At 42.2% G+C, this 19,313-nt stretch overlaps 1 protein-coding gene across 4 annotated transcripts in view, besides 3 other annotated features; it reads right to left on the bottom strand.

Moving 5' to 3' along the window:
* Nucleotides 1-2,057: part of a mobile genetic element that runs on past the window's edge.
* Nucleotides 1-2,122: part of a mobile genetic element that runs on past the window's edge.
* Nucleotides 1-19,313, bottom strand: part of Eip78C (Ecdysone-induced protein 78C) — a 39,895-nt gene extending 20,582 nt beyond the window's left edge. The window contains exons 1-4 of one of the 4 annotated variants that reach the window (NM_001259933.1): nt 19,116-19,313; nt 17,531-18,664; nt 14,810-15,042; nt 14,612-14,753 (exon numbers count right to left, since the gene is read on the bottom strand). In NM_001259933.1, coding sequence (NP_001246862.1) covers nt 14,612-14,753; nt 14,810-15,042; nt 17,531-18,449 — 1,294 coding nt within the window. In that variant the 5' untranslated portion in view covers nt 18,450-18,664; nt 19,116-19,313. Of the gene's footprint in view, nt 1-5,118; nt 5,576-14,611; nt 14,754-14,809; nt 15,043-17,530; nt 19,004-19,115 lie in introns of those variants that run through there. The other 3 variants (NM_001259934.1, NM_079471.3, NM_168892.3) reach the window with 3 other exon arrangements.
* Nucleotides 7,786-8,020: a mobile genetic element.

Raw genomic sequence — 19,313 nt, 5'->3', positions numbered from 1 at the left:
ATTTCTATCTGGAGACTGAATTTATTTTTTATAAATATTAATTTTTCTCTTAATGTCACCAGTAGGTTCAAAGCCTTAGCACACTGTTTGCGTTCCAAATTCTTTCTATTTTGTTGGATCAACTCTCTGATTTCATTATAACTATTTACCAAGACTTGGGCATTCCTATTGATTGTTACAGCTTGTGTTGATCTGTTTTGCGTTAAGCACTTATAGGATTTTCTGAAATTTTCATTTTGATCTTTTATCTGATCAACAAGCTTTTCCCAGTCCATGCTGTGGTATACTCATAACTTCAAATTTATTCATTTGTATATATTTTTTTTTTTTAATGTAGATAAATTCAATATTACGTTTTATATTTTTTTTTATTTATTATTTTTTTTTTTTCATATAATTTTTCTCATATTTTCATTCATAATTGATTTTATTAAAGATCTTCCTTAAATATTATCTATACCGTTAGCAGTGCTACGGTATCGTTTCTTAAGACACTTGTTATGCAGTTTGTATATTTTTATTAATGCATTGGATACCATAATTAATGCAATTACAATTAGTATTATGGTTATCCAGAACAAGTCTGCATTTTGGACTTCTACTTTATTTATTACATTGGCTGTAGAGTCCACAGTTTTAGTGTCTATTAGACCCATTTTGGGTATACTAATTTTATATTTTGGAGAATAGAATAGAAAATTTCCTTTGTATATACTTTTATTTTCAGTTTTACTTATTTCATTTGTCTCTATAGACATTTATGTTTGGAATTATCTATTTATAAAATCTTTCAATGTTCGCAAGAGTAAAAAAAAATTGTATTTTACATTGTTGCCTGCCTGATTCTAGCTATGGCTTCACGGGCCATATTGGGTTAACAGGGCATAATAGTATATGCTCCGTTTTACAATATTTCTTACAATTTTTCTTATCTATATATATTTTATATTTACTTTATATTTATATATATTTATTATTATATTCTGCTGTTGATGATGCTCATCAGGTGTCAGCTGGGCGTCGCCGGGGGTGGCACGCTGACACTCCCTCGCTGCTGTCTATTTGTTGGGTGTCAGCTGGGCGTCGCCGGGGGTGGCACGCTGACACTCCCTCGCTGCTGTCTATTTCTTCGCCGCTGAAGACGTCGATGGTCGCTCACAAGTCCCCAGGCAGTGGGGACTCCAGATTCCTTCGCAGCCAGGGGGGCAGGACTTCTTTGGTTTTGTTAATGCTGGTGCTGGTGCTGGACATGCCTGGTATTTTGGAACTTCATTAATTGTGGGTATATTTTTAATATTATCTGAGTGAGTTTTCTCGAGCTTATGGGTCTTTAATTCTTGCTGATATTGCAACAAGTGGTCTAGCTCTGCATGTAGCTTTAGAGCTTTCGACCAAACCGGTGGCGTTTGCTGACCGTATATTAGCCACCTTACGTGGGCTATACGTTTATTCAGCTTAGTTTTCAAACCGCCACGGTGTTTGCCCATACTCAATAGAACTCTACTCACTCAGATTTTTCCTTGGTTTTTGCAGTTCCATTTAATTAGTCCAGTCTTCTTCCAGTCCAGTGTTCCTTTGTTCCTTTGTTTTCACCAGCTTTGGTCAATTCGTCCAGCGTTGGACGACTGTCACGGTCGCCATGTAATGATGAACTCCAATTAAGAACACAAGTCCGTTTTAAGTTGAAGGCAGCCGTCGGGCTGACATATATTTATTCAATTTCCTCTTTTGATTTTAGAGTAGGCAGAAAATGGTTCTGTCAGCTCAACGTCTACAGAGTCTCTCTGATTTTACAGTTTTTTATATATTTGGACTTAGGCTAATCCGCGTAGCTGCGCTGCCGGGTACGCCAGCAGCGGAGCGGCGTTCTTATGTATATCTTATATATCTAGGCTTATCGGGAGAGCGAGATATGTATGTACGTATGTAATATGTATTTGGTCGGCGTGTGAATGCTGACCATGCACTTATACTTTTTGCCTTCGAGTGGGTGATCATGTTACATCTGCCCTGGCCTAACTGCGTGCATAAACATAAACATAAACATAGCAACAAAGTGCTGCCATAAGTTAATATGCTATTTTATTTAATTGTTCTTAATATTGCATAGGCACATACTACAGTTCTGTTCTGTTTAACGCTCTGAATGGAGCAGCCGACCCGTCTCCATTTGTGGCAGGCCCCACATATGAGTGGCTACATGGCTATAGCCTCTGTCTGTCAATCACATGTTGTTAATGCACTCAAAAAAAAAAAAAAAAAAAAAAATAGTTATACTATTAAAGCCAAACAAAAGAATGGTAAAGGCAAAAAAATTCGTACTTTAAGTTGTGTTTATATCTTAGAGTGGTTAATGGTCACCTTTTATAAATACGAGCTCAAATTTTCAAATTTATAAGCTTTTCCTGTATTTCCGGATAATGGTTTTGAAGGATTTCAAACCGGACAACATTTAAATCATTTCGTTAGAAGCTTGCATTTATGTTTTGTTGTAAATTTACTAGAAATTTTCTTGTAGTGCTAATGCATTAAATGCACTTGTTAAACGGATATCTAGCGTGCTACTTTTTCTTCATCAACACCATCAGCATTATCATCTATGGTTATGTCTGCCACCTTGCCACATTTGTGGTCGGATCTAGAGATCTTGGGGCATACGAAAATGGTACACCCGAGTAAACTGTATACCAGAGATTTGAGAGGTACGATTGAGAGCGTTCTTAAAATTTAGAGGTCACTCTTTGTGCTCAGCCAGCAACTACAACTCGACTGGGTATCAGTTAGTGTATCTTTTTTACTGTATCTCGACCTGCCAATGCAGCCAAGCGAATCATTTTGTGGCGGCTGCCAGTCCAAATCAAAACTAAAACAGTTTGCGGTATATTCTTGGCACAAAACTGTCAATTATGACGAGGGCTAACCAAACAAAATCCACTGGTCCACAAAACGGTTTTGAAAGTTCTTCATTCGAGTGGCGAAACCATCGAAACACTGCGCTCTCGCTCTCCCCCTGTGCAAAATGGGATATTTCGTTATTTGGTTACCAATCCATATAAGTTCATTAATGTCAACGGACAATGCGAACCCACCCATTTCGTTTGCTAATGACACACACACAAAAGCAGACGAAATAAAATTATAATGAATAAATAACAAGAAATAACAGGCACACAGAGAGATACCGAGAGATACAAATGTAGCAGGCAAACGAAAAAAAAGAAATATGTAGGTCAATTCTGTAATAAACTAGACGGCAAAAGCCAGAACTTTGCGAGAGATTCCCAGCCAGAATCCGTAGGAATTAGAGCTGCAAATGATTTCAGCTGATTCCAGGCGGCACCCAGAGTTATGAACCCCACTTTTTAAAAAACTTTTCTTTTTTTTCCGTTTTTGTCTTTTGGCCAAGTCAATTACCCTGAGTTGGGTAATTGGCCCCAGCGCCGCTCGCAGCTTAACTGTTAATGGGCGCTTGACTTGGTTTTTGGCTTAACGGTAACAGAACGACTTTTTGGTCAGTGAGCTTGGGATTGGGATGGAGATTCAGCAGATTTAGATGGTAAGTATCTGAGTGAATGAGTGCGCGTATCTCATGGATACATATTTTAGTGGCTGTGCTAGTTTAGCCCCGCTCGGCAGATGATTTCATGCTTTTCAGATTTAATTGTTATTCATTCGGTCGGTCGGTCTGTCGTCTGTCGTAATTTTTTTTTTTTTTTTGCTTTTGTTTCTTTGCCTTACGTTTTAGTTTCATTTTTGGCTTTGGCCAAACCTTGAACCGCACACGCTCAGTTTATTGGCCGCTTTTTTACTACGAATACCGTTCATTCGCTTCGCTTGGCTTCGACTGACTTTCCGATGATGACGCCGGCGAACGTTGATTATGAAGATCATCATCGCCGTTCTGTGGGTTATTCGATGGGTAGGTATATATTTGCCCAGGCCCGAGTATGTATCTATGTCCTACTCTGCTCCTGTTACTGCTGCTGAATTTAATAAAGGTGAAACCTGGCCAAAAAGTTTGGGGCCTACTTAACCCAGTTGTTGTTGCATACCATTTATTTACAAATGCTTTTAGTTACCCTTTACTTAGACTTATTCAATATGCTCATCGTAGCTGGCAGCAGTGTCAATAGTACTGCTGGTCGTATTCCTATTAAAGCATGTGGAATACCTTTGAAGCAAAAAATGTTGTAAGCTCTGTTATAAATGTTAGTAGTAGTATAAACATTAAGCTGTCTTATTATAGGGTATTCACTAGTCGAATTAACCTGACCTGCGCATTTGATTCGCTTAGAAAAAAGCTAAAAACGCACAAGGACAACACTTAATGTTAATGAACTCGGCAAACAAGTGCATGAGTATAAGTTCGTGTATCTCTATCTGTATCTGTGTATCCACCTATCTATGTAGCAGTATCTCGGGGCATTGTTTGTATAGTTTGCGAATTTGTCAACTATTTGATGCGAGGCCCCTGGCTATATGTAAGTACATACATAAATATGTACATATGTATGTATGTAGATAGATGGTCGTACTAACAAACATAATGGATGCAATACAAATGTACATTTTTGCACACAGACCGAGAATCAACGAGATTCGAGGAGAACCAGCGAAACCCGAGCTTGAATCTCAGAAGCAGATGCTGCCATTAGCCTAATAGGAATCAGCTCTATGCACCTGTTCGTTCGTCTGGCTCTTTATGTTTCCGGTTCTGATTAGAAGCAGCGTTGGAAATCTTGAGTCCAAGGAATGCAAATCAATTGCCCCACGGGCCAAAGGAGTCAAATCAAAACAGAGAGGCACACACGGCTAAAACGCCTAACCAGTTTCGCAATCGCAAACCAGTTTAGATTGTTATTTTTTCATCGTGCCCAGTTGTAATGTTTAATCTGAACGAAATTGCCAATTGGCAGGCAAATCGGAAGTAAAATTGGCCCACCACAAAGACAGGAAGTGCGCTGACCCCGCGATGCGGATGATTAGTCAGCGATTGTAGAGTGATAATTCGACATTGCGAATACGCCGTGTATGCTGCATGCTAAGTACACACGCAGCATCTGTAACCCCGGATTTTCTTCCCGGAAATGAAGCAAAAAAAAAACAACAAGCATTTACCATTCAGCTCCTGTCGCGGAGGTTATCCAAAAATAGGCTCTCCTTCTGCTTTTCGATTTCGAAAACTTCACTTAAGCTGGTTTTCTTTTCTTTTGCTTTAATTTCACTGCTCTGCTTTTTGGTTAAATTTTACTTATTTTTTTTTTTGTATTTTATTTTTGGGCTAAGGAAGAGGAGTTCTTCTGCTCTGGGGTTTTGAAATTCAAATCACAAAATGGCCCGAATTCAATTTATGCAACCGATTGCTTCGCTCTCTATATATACAAATATATTTGTTTCGTATTGAACGCACTTTTATGTGAAGTTTTAGGCCGACAATTGATACACAAAAATATGTTGGTTTGTTTGTTTGTTTGCCAGCGAATCACTGTTGTTGCTGCTGCTTGATGTTGCTGTTGTAACTTGGGATTTCAGAGCGTTCGCGTGCCGCGCGCTTTGAGCAACGAGAGACAACTGAAAACGACAGCGAAACGAAGGCGAAAAGTGGCCAACGTCGCAGTCACTGCCTCGGCTAGCGTCGCTGTCGCAGTCGACGTCGACGCCATGGGCTAAGCTTTTACAGTTCGCCAGCAGCAACAACACATCAGCAGCTGAAGAATACACCAAGCAAAACAAAGAACCGAAGAGAGCAGTCGGCTTAAAAATCAGAAAAAGAGGGATATAACGAACAGAAAAGAAGGGCTAAACAAATCAGAAAGAGACGGCACTAAGAGAGCACGGAGAGAGCTTTTGATGAGCGCTTTTGCTTTTGCGAGTGCAGCATGAAGCATTGCAGTTGCAGCGACGCCGGCAGAGCACCAATTGAAATTGAGTAACAAGATTTGCTGATGTTGCTGCTGCTGCTGATGTGTTTGTTGCATGCAACTGCTGCTGCGACTTCTGCGACTGAAAAAGAGGAAAAAGCTGCCTAACCGGTGTTAGATGCATTTGCATCTGTTTTGCACTTTTTTCTTCAGCAGTTTGGCAATGTAGCCGTTGGCACATAAAATCAAAATGAAAAAGGCAGCCTCCGCTTCAGCAGAAGTTACATAAGCCTTGATTTAGATGACGGCTTAAATGTGCATGTATGCGTGAGCTTTGCAATAAGGAAGTGACTTTTCATGTCAGCGTTGTTGTTTTACTTGCTTCTCTTGCTGTTGGAATTGGAATTGCTTGGCTTTTTCTTGGATCTGATTGCCCGGGGACAAGAGGACGCATCGCTTGACAATTTCCTGCTTTCCAACCACTTTTCGATAGTTTTCCCACACAAAAACCAAATGACATCCGCTGGATATTTGAAAATTTAGTCAATTTGCAATGAAAGTTTGGCTTTTGTTGGGCTAAATGAGGCTGGGTGTTGGCATTTACTTATAAAGAGAAATAAGGCTATTTCGAACAACAAAAGTTATTTTAAAAATATTTAAAAATCTTTTAACTATTGCTTAAATTTACTGTGAAAAAAACTTAAATTTCTTATTCTTTTAAGGTGATTAACTCGACTAATCGAGCTCTTAGTCAGTTCTAAGTAGGGTTTCGAATGCACTTCCTTAATAGGAGTGGACCGTATTCAAACTACTCGAAAACCGTTAGAGGAGCTCTGGCTAATTAACATCACGCAACACGCAGCGGTTAAGTGTGTTTTAAAATCGTATTATGACCCCTCTTCGTGCATTGGATAATACAGAAAATCTGTACATCGCACTGCCCCTGGAAATTGCACGCGTCTCAAGGGCCGACTTCCTCCAGAAATGCACTTTTTACCCCTGGCTGGCCATTCTCCAAGTTCCCCCGATCCAGTTCCCTTTTTGGCATGTCAGGCACGTCTTAACGCGCTGCCAGTTTTGATTTAATTTAGTAGCGACTCAGAGATGAGGCGCATAGTCGGGCAACTCGAGTACTTGGTACAGGGAGCCACCATCGATCACGCTCTCCATCGTCTTCATCGTTTTCATTTCATAAGGCACATTAAGGTGCATTGAGATCAGCCGCAGATCAGCAGCTCGAGCAATTTGCCATGCAACCTCAACCTCAAAGTCCATCCTCATCTTCTTCGGGTTGATTAAGCAGTTAAGTCGGATGAGCGCTGAAGGTGTTCCCAACAAGCCGTCAAAGTGGCCGCCACCATGATGATCATCATCGTCAACTGTGGCCACACTCGAGAGCACACACATCACATCGCCACCACTCCACTCCACTCCACTCCACTCCATTCCACACCCTTCCGCCTTTTTCCTTGGCCCCTTTTCCTTTCCCGGCAAAAAGGTCAACGCATTCTGCAAAATCGTAGAGGGAAATGCCACACAACAACAACTGCCACTGCTGCAACATGGCAGCGGCGTGTTAATTGAAGACAGCCACTCCGACGAAGGGGGGCTTAAGTGAATCGAAGGGGGCTATAAGCTACAGAGCTGCATAGCATTGGCCAGGCTGTTCGAAATCCAAAACGCTTCACTGATTTCTGCGTTGGCAGCGGCAACTCGCCGTAATGCAATGGTTTCTGCTGCCACCGCAGCACATTTGAAGTTGCTTCCTCATTTCTGCGGCATGAACAAACTCATAACATAATACACAAGAAAAAACGGTGCCAAAAAACTGCTAACTAATTACAATAGGGAAGTAAGTAAAACTATTAAGCCTATTACTTGTGAAGTAAGACGGTATACTAGATTCGTTAAAAAATATTTGTAAGTATATAATTATCTCGATCAGGATCAATAGCATAGTCCATCTGGCCATCTCCCTCTGTCTGTCCGTTTGAACGTCCAGATCTCAGAAACTACAAAATCTAGGTAGTTGCTTTTAAAGACGCATAAGCTGTGCAATGGTATTTCAGAACAATGCAACCCTTTATTTTTTTCGAACTCCCAGTAGCTGAGTAATGGGTATCTGATAGTCGTGGAATTCGAGAATATCGTTCTCTCTTGACTTTGTATAAAATGTGTATATATAGTGTGTAAGCCTATCAGAATTTGAAACTTTAACTTGGGAAGCTTAAAAATTAAGCACCTTTTCAGTGCGCAGTCTCTGATGTCTGCCTGATTTTCCTTCCTGGTCATTGTAATTACATATAGTAAAAAAGGCTTACCATGCCTTTGGACATCGCAGCTGTAATCCACCCATAAGGCCGCTCTAAATTGGTGAAGTTTTGGCGTCTTCCGGATGGCAGTTAGCCATTAACGCCGCGTGAAGCTGCAGCAGCAGCAACATCATCCGCAGTGGCAGCAACAGCAAACAGCTGCTTAATCATGGACTTGGATACCCAAATCCACTCCCCAGTTGGCTGATAATACCCCGGTACTCGTGTATTGTCGAAGTCGATGGCCAGAATCGCGGAAGTGCCAAGAAAAATGCGTGTTGCTGTTGCTGATGCGATGTTGTTGCTGCTGCTGCTGCTGTTTCTGCTGATTTTACTGCTGTTGTTGTTGCAGCTGGGCGTTGAACCCAAAGGCGGGTGCACTTGCCGCCGCCGCTTCGGGCGATGCGTTGTCAACTATTTGCGGAGGATTGTGGGGGAATTCTGGGGAATGGCGGCGCATCATAATCATTTATTTTCGCACTAGACAACAACACAAAGTGCGCTGGCTAATTTTATAAACTTATTTTCTTCTGCATCGCCAGTGATTTGTTTTTTTGTTTCGTTTTTTTTGTATTATTTTTTCAGTTTGCATTTACGTTTTTTTATGACATTTACTAAGACATTCTTATGCCGGGCACGTTGGTCGGGAGGGGGGAGAACGCACAGAGGGGCGTCCGCAGTGATTGACATTTAGAAGTCAACGTTCGGGTGGCTTTGTTGCTGCTACTGCGGTGGCTTTGCCGTCATTGTCTTTGTCACCCAGCCACCCAAAGGTCCTCCCCCTGGTTACCACCCCTTTAAGTGTGAGACATTTCTTGACAATTTATCGATGGTTTGTGACATTAATATGTGTAATGGGCGGGGGTCCCATAATTGTACTGCGATATGAATCAAGTGGGTGTCCCCTCGATGGCAACTATAATTGCAATTGAGTTGTATCAACTAATTATTCATATAATGGTTATGGCTTTGCCAAGCCACAGAAAGTTTGGCGGGGAATTCCCACGAACAATGACAATTTTTGTGCCATGTTTGCCAATTTGTTCACCTGTGATCTTCTCACTTTTGGTAAATAGAATCAAATTACGCATAAGCTCTCTGGAAAGTTACTGACTCACAAAAAAAGTACATTTCCTCAGTTGCAAGTGATGCAGAAATGTGCCAATTACACAGTAAGCTGTGAATAAGCGTTTGTTTGCAAGGGTCACGGGGTTCAACAAACTCAAGAAAACTCAAGAATGTGGGTGATGATTCCCTATTGAATTTTGTGAAAAAGAGAAAAGTATTTTCACGAATTTAATCAATATATAATAGAAGATCCCCACACAAAAGTAGAGTAATTAATATCTGAATCTGCACACTGCACAGAATCTATTTGAATTCAAATATTAGTAATATTTTCGAAGGTAATATATAATGCGACAATAGTGTGAGTTTGGGAGTACTTTGTTTGATTCGCTATTTTGAATGCCTCAAATCGCTTGCATTAATTTAATTATATGTTTTGTTTAGTGCCTCTAATGTGGTTTTTAGCTTTTTGCAGGCTTAGCAAGGCGACAAGGTGTTAATTGAACTATAAATAGAGGGACAACTACAGACGCAATCGGCGGCAACATCTACCGGGCGGATACAAACGAGTTTCGTTGTAATTGGCGGACAGATTGCTCGCGTCGCTGGCGATGTTGCTGCGAGGCACGCATGCGTAGCACGGCAGCAACATGCGACACACAGACGCGAACAATGAGCCGCAGCAAAGGCGAGTGCATGAATTAGCATTAGCAATTAGTCAGAGGGAATATGTTGCAACACCCGGGGGCAACGACAGCGGAAGAGACAACAACGCGCAGCAGCAGAAGCATCAGAAATAAATCGCAACGCAGATTGACTCATTCAAGCGGCAACAGGTGCTGCTGCAAACCGCTTTTGTTAATTTATTAAATTGTTTTACGATCGATTTTTCATTTCTGGACGAACTGTTTACTCAACTTTTCGCCAGAGCCTGGCTAAAAATTGTTTACAAACGAGTCGCGCGCAGTAACAACACTTTGAATACGTAATTAAAAAATTAAACGATGTTTCGGCGGCTACAAATTTCGGCAATATTTTATTTGTTTTGCGCCGTTCCTGTTTGTGTTCTTGCTTTTATTGCATTTTGTGTTTGCTGTTGCGGCTGATTTGCCCCGCGGAAAGTCATAAACACTGCGAGCATTGGACCCGCTTCTCTTGGCAAGAAGGGGTACTTCCGGAGGAGATTTCGGCCGGCAAGTTTGGCAATGGCAGCGGAAGCAGCTCACCAACTCAACAGTTCAGCGCCAAAGCCACAACGGCAACGAACGGCAACTGAAAGTGAAAGGCGCCGGGGGAATTTCAAAGGAAGCGGAAGCTTCCGTTCAATCGCGAACGGAATCGAGATCCGTAGGTTTGCTGAACTTCGTGAGGAAATCGATAAGAGGTTTAATGAGATTCGGAGATTCGTGAATTGTAAGGTTGAGACTTTCAGATACATATAGAAGTAATTGAAAATGCTGCACATTAAGACTGATACTTAATGATTTGGGAATCCCCCAAAAATGTGAAGAAACTAACTATAAAACGGAAAATACTGTTAGCTGGAATTGAGGAATGCAGAGCACGTATTTATGTAGCTTTTAGATTGTTTTTGAACATCTGTAATAACCATTGCTGCTTTCAATTGATATTTTACTACTGCTAGGACTTTGAAAACATGCATTCAAAGACCGTGCAAATCGTTTTCTCTGTATTCTCTATCGTTCTGCGTATTGCCAAATAGTAATAAAATTTAGCGAGCGAAACAATGGCGAAAATAAAGCTGTGGATGCGGCCAAACAAAAGACAATTTTTAAAAGCGCAGAAACAGAGCAAGCACTCACAATAAGTTGCCAGTCAAAGAGGCAACAACCGAACATCTGAACAACCAAGCAACCAGCTAGCAAAAAGCGGCAACAATGGGCAATCGCTACAGCGGGCAACGGGGTCTGGCTCTTGGATTTGGATTCAGATTGGCCTGGCCAACTCGGTTGGCAACTGACCCAGTTAACGCCACAATTATAAGCCTGCCTTGCTCTCCGGCTGTTGTTTTCGTTGTTGTTGCTGGTGTCACCGCTGGTGTCACTGCGCAGGCGCAGCGGCAACATGAAGTTTTTGGCAGCAACAGTTGCGTTTTGCACTCGATTTTGGGCGTCTAGAAGAATCGTGGCGAACGAATCTCGGATGCTTGTAGCTGACATTTGATAGTTGGCTTTCAAATTGACTACAATTGAGTCGAGAGCAGTTTGATTCTATGTTACTGTGTCGCCTTGACGGTTGATGTTGTTGCTGTTGTTGTTGTTGTTGCTGCCGCTGGCAGTGACAGCAATGTGCCCATTCTCAAGCAGACAGACAGACAGCCAACAGCGGACAACCAGAACTTTGTCCAAAAAGTTCTTCGGCCCGTTTGGCGCTTTAATTGCATTTTGATTTGCGGCCAATTTGATTGACGGCCGCATTAGGATCAACATGGAGTGGAAATGGGGAGAAAGAGAGCATGCCGGAAAGTTTTCTATTAGCCTACCCAAACAATTTTCTCACATACATACATTTGATTACTGCCGCCGATTTTAGATATGAGTTCTTTATATTTCTGGAACACACAAACAACAGAACAGAAAGGGGTTCCTAAAACAGCTGCATAAAGTTTCATATTATTGTATTCCTTAGAAAATCTTTTATGATTCGAATTTTTTAAGATGTAATTTAATCGTCGAATTTGCACAATTTGCACCCAACTGAAAATGAAAATCTCTCCATTATTTGCTTTAATAGACCAAGCTAATAGCTTAGAGAAGACAGGCCAAGTTATTGTGCCTTTTTGTATTTACATTTCCCACTTTCCCTCTTCCATTTAGCCCAAATGTGAATAAATGTAACTAAAAGTTTATTAAATTGTTTGAGAAATAATTGGCTAAGGCAAAGGAAGGCAGTTGTTGCTGCCGGCATGGAATGGTTGCTGCTGCTGCTGGCAGTGATGTTGATATTGCCACAAAATGCCGCATGCCGGCATGAAAACTTTGGGGCGGCTGTGTGTGAGTGTTATGTGCTTTATGTTTGACCTAAATTCCTGTAGAGCCATGCAAAGTGTTGCTGTTGACGGCGCTGCTGCTCCTGTTGCTGTTGCTGCAACATCCGAAATGCAGTTTCAGCGCGGCAAGCATCGTGCTATTTTCATCTTTTTTGCACCGTACTTTGTGCTGCTGCCAACAAAAGCTTTGCAAATTAAATAAAAGTCATGCCACGCCCACTTATATACACACAGACAGCATAATTGCATTTTTTCGTTTTTTTTTTGCAGTTCGAAAGGTAGGGGTAATAATGGTTTGACCCATTAAAACACTGAAACTCCAGCTTTCGCACTGGGAAACGGAAATATTAAAGTTCGCTTTGGGCTTTCAACGATTTTAGCAGCTCTCTAAGCCAACTTAATTGGAAAATCTCTCACGGCAACTGCAAAAAGCAATCGACAATCAGCAATTGCCAGCTGCAGCATTGCCACAGCCCACAACCCATAAGCCATAATAACCCCATCCGATTCGACAAAGTCTGTGGCAAGTCTAATTAAAGCGAGCAGGCAATAGTCTAAAGGCGTCTCGAAAGCTGCCACCGCCCACCAACCACAGTTGCAGCCGCAACAGCACATTCATGCCCCACACAAAACTGGCCTTAAGAGCAAGTCAAGTAAATTATTGAACTTTCCATATGCATTGGGCCAAAAGAAAAATCGCCAAAGAAAAGCGCACAGAGAAGAGTCACTAAGGATGACGTAGGGAAGGGAAAAGTATGAAAATAAAAATAAATCTTAAAGTCCTAAAACGAATCTGCAATGTTCTGCAGGGAAACTCATTTATCAAGGCCAATAAAACAAGGCAGTTAAAGAAGGGATTTAAGTGATGATGTAACTTTTAAGACCTTATCGCCATAAAAATGTTTCACTATGTGCTGGATCTGGCAAAATATAGCTGACTAAGATGGGTAGTCAAAAATTATTTTGTAGAAACGGGCTTACATAAATATAATTACAATTTGCAATTAGGCTTATTTTTAGGGCATTTAAAATCGATTTTCCGAAAAATCCGTCCAGTGCAAAGCCATTAACTGTGGGCAAAAGCAAGCTCTACGATTTGGTCGTGTGGTTCGTGGGTTATTTCCTTGCGGTTCAGCCTCCGTGGGCGTCGAGGAAAATTAAGGAAATGTTTGTTCAACACTGTGAGCCTCGACTCTGGGCAAGACAAATGCCATAAAAAATTGCAACAAATGTTGCAGCCAATAGATGCGGCTAATAAATGTTGCTCGCGTGCAGCAAATGCAACAGCAACAGCACTGCGACAGCAACAGTGACAGCGGCAACAGCAAACTCTCATTTTGCTTGATTTTATGTGCGGCTCTCTTGTTTCCGATCTTTTTGGGGCAATTAATTTCGCAACATCAAATAAATTGCATTTGAAAGCCGAGGGATCCCTGGAGCAGTTGTTGTTGCAGCTTTTGCTGCTGTATGTTGCTGCTGCTGCAAGTTGCCCATGCAACTACTGGCTACTGCCGCTGACAACAGTCATAAAAACTAATTTCGCTCTGGGTCCGTGGGTGGATGTCGGCTTTGCAGGAAGTATTTCCCAGGCCGGCAAAGGGGAAAATTTGTGGCTTACCCAGCTCCAACTGCATCTAAGCTCTGGTTTCCGCCCGTCTGGACTCTGGAGTGGTTTATGGGTGCTTGGCTAAAAGGTTTGGCGTATTTGAAACCCGTTTTAAGGCTGGATGAACGGCCTGTGCTCGCGAATTGAGTTTTCAAATAGGCGAATTATCTTAAGTATTGGTTCATCAAGGTTTTAAGGGGCATTAACTAACTAGTTTAGCTAACCGATGCTCGCTGATTCAATTATAAAGAGGAAAGCAATGGAGTCTCAAGGTTTAAGCTATGCAGAGCAAATAATTGGTTTGGCCTTTTACGATTTCGAGAGTTATTTAACATTTAATACTACTTAATTGATCTTAAATCTAAAATATAAGTCAATAAATCAATTGTTATTGCACACAATAATACTTGCACTTTAATGCTGTCAGTCAAGAACATCATCATTATTTCCTACCCATTTAAACTTTTTGATACCAAATAAATACCACAGACTTCGTTTCCTTCGGTGTAGTTTGAATTGCTCTTCTAAAACGCTATCTTGCAGTTGCCAATTTTCACTGACAGTCAACTGACACAATCTGCGATCGCTTGGCAGAAATCTGCCAGCGGTTTCGCAGCTAATAAAGTTATCAAGGGGCACAAAAAGTGAACAAGGTGCAGCCTCGCCTTCACTTTGGTCCCAAGCAGTTGGCTTTTTGGGATTGGGTATTCGGCATAATCATATTTCTTGGCTGTAGTTTTGGTTTAGTACTTACAATCGCGGCTCATGCCAGCGGAAAGGCATTTCTTGAAGCGGCAGTACTGGCAGCGATTGCGGTTCAGTCTGATGACCAGGCACTTGCCGTCCCGCAAACAGCGATATTCGATTTGCTTCTGGATACTGCGACGAAAGAATCCCTGCCAGGAAAAAACCCATTGAAAATATATATACTGCATGACCTGCACAAACTCACCTTGCAACCCTCGCAGGAGGTTACACCATAGTGGTATCCCGATGCCTTGTCGCCACAGACTTTGCAGGGCACAAATGATTTCGAGGAGACACCGTTGTTGTTGTTGCTGCTGCCGTTGCTGCTGCTGCTGTCTGCTAGGCCAAAAGATTGCTGCTGCTGCGGGTGTTGCAACTGCTGCTGGTGCTGCTGCTGCTGTTGCAGCTGTGTCGTCGGCAGTGGCTGCTGCTGTTGCTCTGCAAGGGAAAATTGCATTGGTTTACACATTTCCTCCGCTGGAAAGTTGTCCAGCTGGTCGCTTATGCAATGGCACATTGCTCATACGCCGCGTGTGCAACATGTCGCAGTGCAATTTGTTAAATGAGTTTGCTGTCACTGCCGCCATGTCACCCACTCGCCATCGTCCAAAATGTCACCTTCTTGCAACACGGGACAGCCACAATCACAATCACGATCACAAGCGCAATCAATCGACAAGTGTCACCAGTAATTGATTTAAGCCACCTAATGGCTAAATTATTTTTTTCCGACAGCTTTAAGGCTCCCATCTTAATCATCCTCCAGTGGGCTGGTGATCAAAGTTAAATCCAATGGCCAAAGAGTGCATTCAACTTCCAGGAGATGTGCGATAAGAAGAAATGCCAAAAAATCACGTATACGCCACCGCCTACAATAAATTGCCTGTAAAAACGGCAGTCACGAGGAAAGCTGCAGCCGCACAATTTTCACAGTGCGAGCGCCGAAAAAAATTTGCATTGCAAATTAGGGAAAAAGAAGAAAAGAAAAACAAGCAAAGAAAAACTGGAGCCAGGCAGCAATGTTTGCTTCTTGGCATTTCATTTCGAATTCAATTTGACTGCATGTCTTGCTGCTATTTTTCGCTTTTCTAATGCAAAAGGAAGAGGCAAATGAACTAAGCGCGGAGTTTGAACAGCCTTCTATTGTTGTTGTCGCGATGTTGTTGGTGTTGGTGTTGCTAGTTGCCGCTGTGCACATTGGCGTTGCCACACCTCAGAAATGCGAAACAAAATGAAATTAATGTGGATACACGCACCGAAAAACTGTCGACAGGAACGGAAATATGGAGACAGAACTTCAATTTATTTCTTGTAATAAAATGTCCTTGTGCTTGGTCCAAGAAACTGTCCTTTACAAATTTTGTAACAAATATTAATCTAATACACATCACTTCCGAAACCGTTTAAATTTGTTAATATTTATTTGGTGATCAACTTTGGTGATGCATGTTTACATCATTTGTTTTTTCTTACAGTGGATGGCGCGTTACGCGCTTGTGCAATTGCAAATTGAATTTTTACAATTGGAGTGCAACAACAATTACAACTACAACAACGGCGTCTGGAAAATGTCGTCGGCCCGGGCAGGAATGAAAAAGAAAAGAAAACGCAAAGGAAACTCAAGTGGCTGCTTTTCATTTTCGCGCCGCGTTCAAATGCAAATCATTTGGTGGCTTTTGCAAGTTGACAATTTGAAACGCCATTGTTTATCCAGCCGAAGAAAAAGGGGTGCGGGTTGTGGGTTGACTGGCTGGCTGGCTGGCTGGCTGACTGGCTGGTGGAAAACTGCTTGGCATTTCCGCGTTGTCAGACAAGTCAGAGGCATGGACGATAGACGACAAAGACTTCATATTTCCTCGACTTTTTCCCATTTCCATTTTCATTTCATGCATTTATCTGGTTGAAGACAACTAATTGAGTGGAGTGGACAACGAGCGATTGCAGTCAATTTTTGCCCCGGCAGAGGAATATCAATTTGAATGCCGTGGAAAAAGCAGTCGAGATTTTGACTTTTCCTCTAATTCCCAGCTTGATTTCAAGGCCTTTCCTAACAGATTTAATTTTCATTCGCACTAATTGACGCAATTAAATGTTGCCATTCCAGGACTCGAAATGAAATCTTCGCCAAAAAATCCAGGCAATTTGCAAGTTCAGCCAAGCCGAATAGTATTTATAATGTCGAATTGTAGTTCAAAATATTATAAAATTTATTGAAAATAAACAAATTTATATTTAAAGTTAAATAATCATTTTCTTGGCTATTAGTGGCGGTAAATCATTCAGCAATAAAAATGTATTGGATTTAGATATTTATAAAAAAAATTGTTTAAAATATATATGTTGGTTTCTTTTTTTGAAAGTCTCTGTGTAAGCAGCAGCTGACCGTAGTAGTTATTAAGCCTATGTTTTGTTGCATTTCCGGTTCCAACTACCCATTCGTTCGAGCCACCAACTACTCCCGGAGGAGTAGAATGGGCTTAGCCCCTTCAAATACCATCATCCAAGGCAAAAGAGAGCCGAGACCAATTCAAGGCGATTTATGAAAATTAAAACATCTTTTCCATGGCTTTCAATTGCACTGCACCCAAAAGGAAAAGCAAATGCAGCGGCAAATGCAAGCACATTGACAGACGTGCAACATGAAAAGCAATTTCCTCGCACTAAAGAGAAAACTGAAACAGCAACAGCCATTGGCCAATAACAGCGAATTATATTCATTTTCACATTTTCCATGCTGCGCTTTAATAGTTTCCTCAAAAGGAGAAGAAACCGAAGACCCAACGACTTTCAATTGCTGTTGCAGCTATTATGCAATGAATGCAAATTTATTGAACACAATTTCAAAGACCGACAACAATGGTCCGCAGCAGAGGAGAGGAGACGACAACGCGGAAGAGTCGCAGTGTCAGTTGCAAATTGCACGTACCTTTGTTCAGATGCGCAACAGATGAAGATGTTGCTGCGGGGTTGACGACGCTGTTGTTGCTGCTGCGGCCGCTGCTGATGGTGCTGCTGACCGCTGACGAGGAGGAGGATGCAGAGGAGGATCCGCAGGATCGCGAAGATCCGGAGGAGGAGGCCGACGAGCAGCCGCTGTCCGGCGAAGAGTGGGCGGCGCTGGAGGAGGGGGAGCTGCTGCTGGTGTTGTGGTTGCTGGCCGGACCGAACTGATGCACACTGCTGATGGTGTACAAAGCACCTCCACCATTGCTCAGCGTGCAGTTGAGCTGATGTTGCTGCTGTCCAGGGTGTTGCTGCTGCTGCTGCTGTTGCTGTTGTTGCTGGTGGGTGTGCTGCCGTTGCTGCTGCTGCTGTGGGCTTAGACTGGCTGCAACACTCTCTGCTAGGGCTGATGTTCTATAGAAGTCGTCGCAATGCAACAACTGCAATGGATCAGCTTCAATGGCACTTAGGCAATCCTCCAAATCCCGGTGATGCTGCTTCTGCTGCTGATGCTGCTGTGTTTGCTTCTCCTCTTCCTGCTCGGATTCCAAGCTATTGGCCTCACTGTAGGCCCCTTGGGTGGACGAGTCCTCCGGTGTGTCAAAGAAATGCAAATTAAAGTCTGAATTTGCATTAAAATTGACTACCGGCAGCAGGGCTTCCTCGTCCTCGTCCTCCTCTTCTTCTTCGCCTTCTTCTTCCTCGTCCTCTTCGTTGTCCTCTTCCTCCGCCTCCTCTTCGCTTGGCTGTTCCTCCTCGTCCCGAGTGAAATCCTTGATGAGGTCCTCCTGCTTAACTTGGAGCTGCTGCTGCTCCGAAGACGAGTGCTTCACACAGGTTTCGACCAGCAGTTTGGAGCGGATTTGTGCCTGTTCCTCCAGCTCTATTTGGTATACATCCATGTTGCTCGGATCGAATCGGTGAGATGGGCATCCATCATCTTCATCATCGTCCTGCTGGCGGAAATCGACGTTGGCAACCTGCGAGGGCGCCTGATCAGCATTTTTATGGGAAATCTCTGCGATGTTATATCTTTTGCACTTAATGAGGAATCCGGAGAGGGCGTTTCAAAAGGATTCACGGTCTTTCAAATTTTCTTCGCTTTTGTCAGCTGTGGCTGAATTGAAAAAAGAAGTTAGGCTTTAGCATATGGCAAAGTCCTTTAAAGAAAATGCTATCCGATTTCAAAAGCTAGACCAATCTATCAAGTTCTGGTAATCTTGAAAAACCAATCATAATAAGTACGATAAGTTAACATTAAGTCTAAGAATAAGTGTATAAAATAGACATTAATTTTTGATATCAAGTAACCTAATATTCCCAATACTATAATATTTGGCCAATATTTCCTTTTTTCTATTTATTAGTTTGCTAAGTTTAGTTAAGGCCTTTCCCAGCCATGTACATATGTAATTATTGCCTCCCTACTTTGTGCGCAGTTCTTTCGTTAATGCTTGAATTCAATTATCACGATCATTTCGCATTTCTCATTACTAATCCCCTCGCTTAAGTTTGTCACTTGCACTTAGCCTTCGTAATAGCTTGTATTGCATAATTTTTCAATTCACTTCCGTGTTGTTTTCGAAGTCCTTCGTTTCCAAGTTCAGGCTAGTTCCAAAATCGGGCGCTCGTTTCGATATAGGTTCGTTTTGTGGCGGCACACTCGCGCGTCGATTTTATTATTTTTTGGGAGAAATGGTGATCGCGCGTACAAAACTCTCGCTTCGTCGAGATCCAAGCGCCAACTTCGCAGCGCTCCAAATGCG

Source organism: Drosophila melanogaster, chromosome 3L (genome assembly GCF_000001215.4).
Source record: "Drosophila melanogaster chromosome 3L".
NCBI classification, from domain to species: Eukaryota; Metazoa; Arthropoda; class Insecta; order Diptera; family Drosophilidae; genus Drosophila; species Drosophila melanogaster.
This window is presented reverse-complemented; position numbering and strand designations above follow the sequence as displayed.